At 43.3% G+C, this 10,391-nt stretch overlaps 1 protein-coding gene across 1 annotated transcript in view; it reads right to left on the minus strand.

The window, feature by feature from the left end:
* The window catches only part of WDR76 (WD repeat domain 76), a 49,037-nt gene extending 44,166 nt beyond the window's left edge, over positions 1-4,871 (minus strand). The window contains exon 1 of the mRNA XM_085644689.1: positions 4,610-4,871. Within this exon, the coding sequence (XP_085500815.1) occupies positions 4,610-4,678 (69 nt within the window). The 5' untranslated portion in view covers positions 4,679-4,871. The remainder of the gene's footprint in view (positions 1-4,609) is intronic.
* Between the last annotated feature and the right edge of the window lie 5,520 nt (positions 4,872-10,391).

Here is a 10,391-nt window from a genome sequence, read left to right on the forward strand (position 1 = left end):
ACGGCCGCGCTTGTTTGTCTGGGTGTGGCGTAACTGGGTATCCCCCCCAGACTGCTGCTTGCTGCAGCCCGCTGACCCCCTGCCCGCAATCTTACCTCGAGACACTTGCTTTGTGACACACGGGCCTGCTCTGCCGGAAAACATCTTTGTGGCCTGCAGCTGCAAGCGCAGGTAATGAGAAAGGTTTCCCTCATTTACAGATCTAATTAGGAGATGCTTTCCTGGTCCCTGGGGAGGCTGTCAGCGCCATGTGTTTGGGCGGCGATCAGTTCCCATTCACAGCACAGGCCTCCCTCGCCTTTGTGTTTCTGGTGCTGGTTTATCCCTCTCAAGGCAGGTTAACGGCACTATGGCCACAAGAAGTCCCTCCCTCACTTATGGTGTGCCAGGATGTTGGCTGACTAATTCCAGTGTGCAGGCTGTTTGGTGGAGTCTGGACTAGGGGTGGCTTGGGTCTCAAGGCTGAAGCAGGCCTTCGGCTTCAGAGGCTCGCAGGTACTCAGATTTCCTTCCGCTCATTGCCGCGCTCTAGAAAATGCTGTATTATTATTAATTGTCCTATCGAAGAAATAATACGCCTTGTGAGCTGCATTTTAGTATGAGAAAATATGCATGTGTAGATCTGCTCATGCGAAAATCTGAGTGTTTGCAAGTTCACTTTCTCTCCAAATACTTTTTTCCACAACTCTGGAAGAAGGTTTTCGTCTGCCATTGTCAGGAGTAAATTTCCAACATTTCTCAGTATGGGAAAGGATTAGAGAAAAGTTGTTGAAACCCCTTAAAACATGCAAGTTAGTAGTTTTGCACAGACTCAAAAGGGCATTCTAACCCGGGAACTATTGCTAACCACTACCATCAGCCACAGTATGTAGATCTGCGGAAACGTAGCAACTAAGGAGATTGCAAGTATTCAAATACTACTATGGTATGAGCCCTGGCATAACCAGAGAGGCTTTATTAGAGTACATGGCACCAAAGGGATTAGTGGATTTTGTTACAGGATAAGTACATTTATGAAGCAACCTGCCCCATGGACAAGTATATATGTTATTACATTCCACAACCCTGAATGATTGTATGGGAATTCCATAAGAGGTTTGGTTATTTCTTCCAGGAGTGTTGTATTTCTTGCATGTCCTTTATGGACGGTATAACCAGTTCCTCAACACCTCTTCAGTATAGTAGCTTCCTGTGTGTTATACGTGTTCTGAAAGTGAAAGCGCCATGTGATTTAACTTCTGCTACTGCCACCTAGCCTTTACTTATTTTCTTATGTTGGGGATGGTCGTGCTGCTAGTGTTGGAGTTTTCCCCAAAAATGTGCAATTTGGGGAACAAATAATTTGATGGATGAATGATGTAGCCCTTAATACTATTTAATTATGATGATTATAAATCCATTTATTCTCAGTTTAGTTATGCCACATTTTTGCAAAGACACCATTTTGCTACGATTGATGCAGTTTCTAGAGTTTGTCAAATTGCTCCTGCTCATTCCACCTCCCAGTCAACGTCCCCTGCAAGTTCTCTCTCCCAACAGTACACTGTGATGCAATTGGTTATTTTTCTTAGAAAGCTGGTATTGAGAATGAAATGTTTTATTGGTTTCCCAATGTATAATTTTTAAGGACACTTCAGCTGGACGTTCTGATGCAAGCTTGTTAGCACACTAGTTAGTCTAGGAGTGTTCGTTTAAGAATGGTTTATATTGTATTTTGCATCTCCGTATTGCTGTGAAAGATGTCCTTTACCTTAGAAATGGGTTAGTGTTATAAACGTTTAATGACGATCTCGCTTCTGAGGGGTGACCAGAGAGACTTTGTTTTCCTCGGAGAACGCCATTCGACTATATTGAGATTTTTTTTGTAAAGAGGCTGTCAGGGTTCCTTGTGAATCTGACATTTAAATTTTAGAGAAATTTACACGATTTGTGGGACTTTAATTCGGATTCTGTACTCTGCATCTGAACCTCTATGGCATTTACTGCATTTCTCTGTTTTGCCTATTTTGAGATTTTTGTAATAAAAAACTCTTTTTGATAGATCTAGAACTCAGTTATTCAGTGGTTCCAGTTACTATTCGATTTATTCTGTTAATTTTTGTGGGCCTGATGTAATGGACGGTGGTGACTCAAAGGGTTCTGAAGCTGAATCAACTGAGGTCAATTTTGGGGTGATCAAAATATTGGGGTTCAGTTAAATATTGGGGTTATGGCTCTACACTAGTGCTTATGTTGTACCTTTGCATTGTGAAGCTTATCCTAAACGGCTCTATTGCACAAATGATAGAACAATCCTTGTTTTAATGTACAAGGAAAAAGTGAACTCCCAAAACATGAGCAGAGATCACTTCTGGTTTTGTGTGCGAAAAAAGCGTTGTTTTTGTTGTTGTTTTTTTTAATGGACTAGAATACCTAGTAAAAAATTAAAATACAGCTGACACGTAGCTCTATGCCATGTAAAACACCTTTGGCAACAGAACTAACCATACTGAGGTTTGAAGCCTATAATGAAAGAGTTAAAAGCACAAATACAAGCACCACAATGCAACATGCTGTGAACAGAAAAGCTATGAATAGAAAATGGAATCTTTGGTATGTTGGAATACATAGCATGGAATTGTAATGAGCTGACCTCTCCATAATAAGAAATTGTTGATTAAAAATAACAGGAGTAGGAGCTGAGAAGCTGGAGTGGTCAGATATCTGAAGGATGGGGTCTCTGCTTACTTCAGATAACTCAACCATATGTGACAGTCGCCTGCATTTTCACACCATCATAGGTCATTGTGCCATTGGCAGACACGTGAAATTCTAAAATGTAATTCCTGACCTTCTGCCTTTTTTGTAGACTATTACAGGTGAAACAGCCCAGCAGAAGAGAGGACAGAGATAGCCATGCTAATGCAAACAATCCATGCTAACGGGCTACCAGTCTTTGGATAAACAAACTGCATTCCAAAAAAAAGTTATATACAGGAACAATGCATGCAGCAGACCCTGAATTTTTTCTGAATAGACACTAAGAGGAAAAATCGTGTGCTGGAATCACTTGTCCGAGCCCATGTTCAGGTTAGAGGTTGGTGTGATTTAGGTGGGACACCTGCAACATCACTGATGAGGCCTGCCTCGAACAGAGGCAGCACGTGGTGCACATGCTGCCACGCAAGGTCCACCAGCTCATATTCATTAAAACTAAGATAAGATTAACTTTATTGGGAAATCCAGAAGATAGGGACCGAGTGTCCTTGTACTGTAATGGCAGCCACAACACTTTTCCAAAGGTTGGGGTCAACAATCAGAGACCTCCCAGTCTATATAAACCGGGCTTGAGGTTGCGGTCCAGAAATGGTCAAAGGAAGAAACAGCTCCCTTGGGCAATTAGATTATATTTCTTTTTCATTTTGGGCGGTGGAAGACTGTACCCAAGTTCATGCACATCTTCTAATTAACGGTCTAGATCGCTCTATAATTTAAACTCTAAATGCCTCACCCAAAAAATAAAGTGTTAATTTCTCAAGAACTACTTAAAATATTTCCATCAATTCAAGCAAAGGCCCTTCCCTGAATAATGTGTCATGCCAAGTGTGGTGCAATTTCGCTCAGTGTTTAATTAGCTATATATCGGAGACTAAAAAAGTCACTTTTTGACCCCACCCTCTTTAGATAATAGAGTCGAGTGAGCCAAGAAATTATCAAAGGTAGCCAAGCCACAGCCGTGCCAAGGGTCTGATTTGGCTCATACTTTCGCTGAGCTTCCAAAATATTTGGCATGTAAATCCGCAACAAACATTGAAAAAAATATGATAAAATCTTTTCAAAAGTAAAAAAAAAAGTTAGTTTCTTTAACATGCATAAGCGTTTTACCCAAGTACATTATATCATTGCATTGACAGGCATGTACTAAACACTGCTAGTTTTAAAACACGATCAGTTTGTGCCCCTTGCAATGTCGACAATGCCATTAGTGAACTAAGAGACGAGTCTTGTGTCACTGGTAGTCTACATACAGTCTAGATTCCAATCATCCATGGAGCAACATAGAAGACTATTAAAATCAAACACAAGAGGCCTTTGTACAGCACATATCCTGAACTCACAAATCTGACGAATCCGATGCTGTGTGATAATGAAGAAAATGGCGACTTGGTTAAATACAATACTTGCCTAGTATACCACAATTTTGTCAAGCGGAAAGCAGAGCCTGAACCCAGGATTTCTGATTTCACAAGGAGAAACATAGTGTTACTAGATGGGTATTTCTTTCTCCAGCAAGGGTTAGTTCTGTCTTTAAATCCTGCCCATGAAGCGCGTGTTGGCTGGCTGCAACTACATGACACTCAATTAGTTTTGAGCAAGATGGTCTACGAGGCACTCGAGTTAAGCCAAGCACCTGGCTCGAGCTTTCAGTAGCTCGCCCACAACTGATTTAATATACGATAATCTTTAGTATATTAATTTTGTTGGGTTCGATTCACTGAAGGCTCAAGCCACGTACTTGCATAATAGGTAAGCAGTAGAGTTAAGGGAGATGTCGGAGAAGCGCCAAGGAAGGGTGAGGTTTTCCCCATGTATCGTGCTATTTTCTCGGGTCCTCGTGTCGTTAACCTACCTGAGATCTTTGCAGCTCCCCTGGGGAGAACTTCTCAAGCCCGGGCATGTCTGTCTCCATCCCCTCCATGTTGTGGGTCTCTTCGCTTTTTTTTTTTTTTAGTTCTCCCAGAACCTCTACGTCTTTCACGAGTGCTGCTTTCCACTATTTGTTCTTGTGTAAGGTTTTTTCTGTTGAAAGCCTGCGTCTATGACTTTGCCGTCCCTCTGAGTCTCTCCCACCGCATCCCCAAATCCGACTCTTGTCTTTTTTTCCCGCCAGCACTAGTTTCATAACTTGCCGGCCCCCAAGTGACGTCACAGGAAGAGTCGACAATTAGGGCGGGATAACTGTCTCCATGGAAACCACTGTTGTAGTTGTATAATAACCAGGAAATAGTTACACAACCTTCCGTTTTTTAGCTAAAAGGACCAGCATTTGTGTGTGCGGTAGTGTTGTCTTTTGTCTTGGAGTTCCGACCGACTCAGTGGCAAGTTATGAGTAGTTTTCACTCGTACTCAGTGGTGGTGCATGGCCGTTGTCAACGCAGTGCTGGTAATAGAAACACTTCAGATGGCAAAACTGTTTTAGTTTACGTTATTGGTCCCGTGGTCGGGGATTGTAAACCCTATATAATTGCAATTTAAATGAAACGCCCTGCATCTTAATATATAGCGTTACACCTCTGTTTGTTGTGGACGTCTGTCTCTGTCTTTGCTTAATTTATATAAGATTGAGATTATCAAGGTCAATTAATTTCAACTTTATTCAGCTGGCAATCCTGCCATAAAAGCATAGTTCATTAAACATACAATAAACACAATTCGGTTAAAAATATCCTCTAAAATTTGATTAAAATAAATACGAATACAATTGAGGGGAAAACATGCTATCCTCAACCATGCACAGAGCGCTCATATTTAGTCACTATTCTTTATATGCATGTTGCTAAACTATACTGCTTCCTAGTGACCAAAGAACTTGAACTTTAATTAAGTTAATCACAGGTATATAACTTCTGCAAGAAAATTATAGCTGTCTTATAGCATCTAATATCAGCATCTCTAAATACTGGGGCCAAGAAGCACGTCCTGTGCGAGGAATACATAGTGCGAAACAATATAAGTGCAAGATGCCTGCTTTATGTGATAGTCACAGGGACAGTTCGAAGATTGTTAAGGCAGGTTCCCTTCGTAGGAAAGGCCACAGCAAATGAATGATATTAAAACGCATCCTAGTGAGATAAAATCTGTACCTCTCATTTTTAGGTCTCGGCTGCGAAGGCTGCGCTTGCGCAGTCTCGCTCCGAGATTTAATGACTTGGAGAAGAGGGGCTTGAACCCGCCCCTCTTCTCCCCTGTTCTCCATTGGCTGGCCTCGTAAATGCTGGCCAGCCACTGGAGAAGAGGTCAGTCACTCCCATTAGGCCCCGTCCTTTTCGGATCGGGGGGCGTGTTTTTTGCGAGAAGTCTCAGGGAGGAGACAACAGCAAAACACGCCCCCGAATCCGAAAAGGACGCTGCCTTTCTCCGAGGCATTTCTGCTCTGCCTCGGAGAAAGGCGGCGGCACCCCCCAAGCAGATGCGTACCAGTAGTGGTGGCCGTGCTCTGTCTCAACTCACAAGGCTGTTATCTGGAACGGGATCCCGACTTCCCTGCACTACGTGGAAAACTCCTGAAGGGCACAATCAGGGGCACTGCGGTCTCTCAGGCGTAGTGAATGACTATGTCCAATGCTGAAGAAGCTCAGTGCCCGCCAGGCTCCAAACCTCCGCTCCCCAATCACGGGCCCTGCGCTGCACTGGGCACCAATTCCCCGCTCCACAGGCGATCCCAGGCCCAGGATCACCGCCCTGCTGAATCCATCGATTCCTATGGGCAGCGCCGCTGCAAGCGCGTGGCCACACTACAAAATGGCAGACCACCGATCAGGCCAGGGCAACCAGCACTCACCGTGCGCCAGGTAGCTCCTCAGGAGAGCTGCAGCTTAGGGCGTCTTGAGGGCCACACTGCTTCCTCTTCAAATCGCTGCCTAGGCACCCTCTCGGCACGCGCACCAGCTCAAGGTCTCTCAGCTGGGTAATCTCGTAATGGCCGCAGCAGTTTCCGCAGCGTTGACGGCAGGCGGAATCAGCGAAAGGGGAGTAAATGCCTCCGATGCCAACCCACCGGCGCTCCCGCTCTCGGCCGGTTGCACTTGCCCTGCCCGTTGCACTTGCCCTGCCGGCCGCTCTTGCCCTGCCGGCCGCACTCGCCCTGATGACTGTACTTAACCCAACCTATCGCACCGAAGGCTGCTCTTCCTTGGCAACTCCCCCTTCCCCAGATCTGTCTCAGGTGTGTTGGCTTTGCCCGTGCTTGTGTACCCTCGCTGGGGGTGGGTAAGGTTGGAGTCCTTTATGGAGGGAAATGTTAGAGGGGACTCAGACTAGTAGTATTTTCCAGGAGGCCACAGGGGGTTGGTATCAGGCGCGCAACACCCATTGGACTCAAAGGGCTTCAGCCCCCCCCCCCGCGTCGTGTGCGGCAGCCCGGGATGAGCCACCTTCCCGGGCAAAAAAGCAGCCGCACCCGAGTACTTTACAGGTCTTTAAAAGACCATTTGCTTGTTAATGAGGCCTCGCTGTTTCACCCCTTCTAAGAGCCCCTGCAGCTCCACTCTGCCAATTGCTTAAAGTTCAGCCCCCCCCGAAATTTTTGCTCAGCCCCCCCCGAAATTTGGCTCTAGTTGCGCCTCTGGCTGGTATGGAGGTGTCCATCCAGGTTAGGGCCCTCTTCATGTGTGGGTTCCAGGTGGTGTTTTCCTGGTGAGTTGGTTGCTGATGGGCAGTGTTTTCTTTGGTGCATCTGAGCGGTCTGGTGTCGATTCCTGGTGTTGCAGGGTAAAGAGCCAAGTTTGATATTCAGGGTGCTGGGTTTTGTTTGTAGGTAGCACGAGCTCTGTTTTCGGGGGGCACAGCTTCAGAAAGACATGGCACCCTAGTTTCATGCCCCAACACGCCATCCCTGCAAAGGGACCTTTAGCACTAGTGAAAATTGGTGAATAGAAGGTTTCATGTTCAGGGACAGTCTTACTTCTCCCGGCCTCTCTGGCTACCACTTGTGTGCTTTTTCACCCGCTCTTTTTAAATGCTTTAAAACTAATCGATAATGTGAGGACTACAATGTAAGATACATTTTAGCTGTGCCTTGAAGCTGTTTGTAGCATTCCGTTACTTAGGTTACCAGCGTTTGTATAACGCTGTGAACCATTAGCGTGGCGTCGTGGCACTTTCTCAATTTCGGTTCCCTATCCCACCTTTCTGAGGGCTTTCTCGGCCTATCCCGTGAGTTGTTTCGTGTTTTTGTGTGTGTGTGCTTCCTGGAGAGCGGAGTGTTGAATATAAAAGTGGAAAGGTTGTGGTTTGTTCTTAGAAGCTCTTTGTAATGTCCTATGTGAGGGGACGGCTGTGCTGAAGGGCCATTCCTTTGATTTGGGCGGTCGGTTGTCCATGCTACAGCCAGTTTACAGTCAGGCTACCAATTAGAGCTATTGGCATTGCTCATGACAATGCCGTTTCTTTAAATGTTTTAAAAACAAAAACATAAACAAAAATAATGTCATGAGCAATGCCAATAGCTCTAACTTTACCAATGCCGAGACCATTGCATTGTAAATGCTTGTTATTAAAGACATAAAACTCCGGTCCTTCTTAAGGTTTGATAGATAAATAGTTAAAGGCTGTTTGTAATCGATGAAAATCCCACAGACATCTATCTTCCCGCCATTTAAAAAAACTTTATTTTACCACTGTTTTAGAACCACTAGTGATACTATCTGGATTTGTGAAAAAACTCAGAAATTCCCAAAGTGCAAAAATGGATTTAACATACCTCAGCCATGGGATTGACCAGACATTATTCAAGCAGAAGCAGTCCCGAATCACCGCCCTAGTAAGAGTGGCCTGGCCTTAAGTGTCACCAGGGTCCTTAACCAAAGGAGCAAAGGACTACTGTGGTAATATAAATAAGTCCATAAATGCCGAGGTGTAGATCAAATGAAGATGGTTTATTGATGAAGATTGTAGATGGTAAGATCAGCATATAAATATTAGCGAGCCCCACCAGGAGCAGCTCCCTTGCTGCTCAGCCCATACTCCCAACTGACACTCATCCACCAGGCATCCCCAACATTCCATTACATCACATGCAGCAGCATTCCACAACACATCCACTCGCAACACATGCACTCTGGCTGAGCAGCAAGGCAGGGAAGTAGGAAAGATGCATGGCAACGAATACAAGATACCACACATCTTCCCTCTTTACAAATCAAAACAAGGAAAACATGCTGCTCAACAACATCATATGCAGAACATCAAAGAGCATGTAAAGGGAAGAAATCAATTAAAGCCATGGAATGAAGTTGCATAAAACATTGCACTAAAGAAGGAGAAGACAATGAAAAGATAAATCAATAATGAATCAATAACAACATGACATCTTCCCCTTTAACGGAAAAAGGTAATAAGAAAATACAGGATGCAAACCCTGGTATCAACGAGTGAATACAATAATAGAATTGAAAGCTGGGGAGAACACTAAAAGAACGGAGACTGAGAATGCAGAAAATTCTCACCAACACAGTAAACTAAACACAAATGGAGAAAACCAATGACAAAACGTCCACAATACACCAGTACATACCAGTTAGCCAGACCAGCAAGTAAGGGAATAATCATCGAACGCCAAAAAATGAAAAATAAAGTGCAGCATCCAACAAGGCAAAAGGTACTTCCACGAAGAGAAACCAGAAAGGACACTCTTGAACACACAGCAAAATTAATAGTGAAGAATACACATAAAAGAAGAAAGGTGAAAAATACACCCGTCATAAGTACCTAAAATAAATGAGGATGTTACAAAACTTTGGAAAAATCCCAAAACTAAGACTATACCAACAAATACTATAAAGAAGAATGAGATGCACTAAACAAAGTGTGACAAATAAACGCACAAGGAAAAGTGCGACAAAAGTCACATAGCTACAGAGCTATCATATCCCATACCTCTACCAGAGGTAAATTCCCAACCAAGTAAACTAGAAATAAATGACTAATACAACAAAATCATTTGAACAGATGCAAAGTCACATAGTAAATGCTATATAATCACAAACCAAACACATAGAAAAGGGGTCCCCTAAAGAAAATTTCGCTAACAACACCAAAGTTTAAAATAATACAAGAATCATGTAGGTAACCTAAGTGATAATTCCACGCAAAAATTTGCAACAGGTGGAAAATCACATAGCCGGGGCTATGTAAAACGTACCTCAATAAGCAAAATTCATGTAACTAAGCTTGTCAAAAGCATGCTGTAAAATATAATATCATGTAAAGAAAAATGTAGGTGACACTGAAAGTCACATAGTCGAAACAGACTATCATAAATCACACCTCAAACAGCAAATAATGTAGGTGACACTGAAAGTCACATAGTCGAAACAGACTATCATAAATCACACCTCAAACAGCAAAGAATTCCCTTAATTAAACACAAAGTACATTAATGTAAATAACATGCATGTGAAAGTAAGTGACATATGAAGTCACATAGTCAAAGAACTAAAATTAAAACCTTAAAGGGAAGGATTCCCAAACGGAACCTATTTAAAAACTAGTGAATCTTAAATTATCATGTAGTAGGTGACAAATCCACAATAAATATCAATGCAGAAAGTGGAAAGTCACATAATGACTAAGCATTATAAAAATAATAAAGTAGAATGACCAATAAACATTAAGATCACAGTACAGTAAGG

This window comes from Triturus cristatus, chromosome 3_1 (genome assembly GCF_964204655.1).
Source record: "Triturus cristatus chromosome 3_1, aTriCri1.1, whole genome shotgun sequence".
Classification (NCBI taxonomy): Eukaryota; Metazoa; Chordata; class Amphibia; order Caudata; family Salamandridae; genus Triturus; species Triturus cristatus.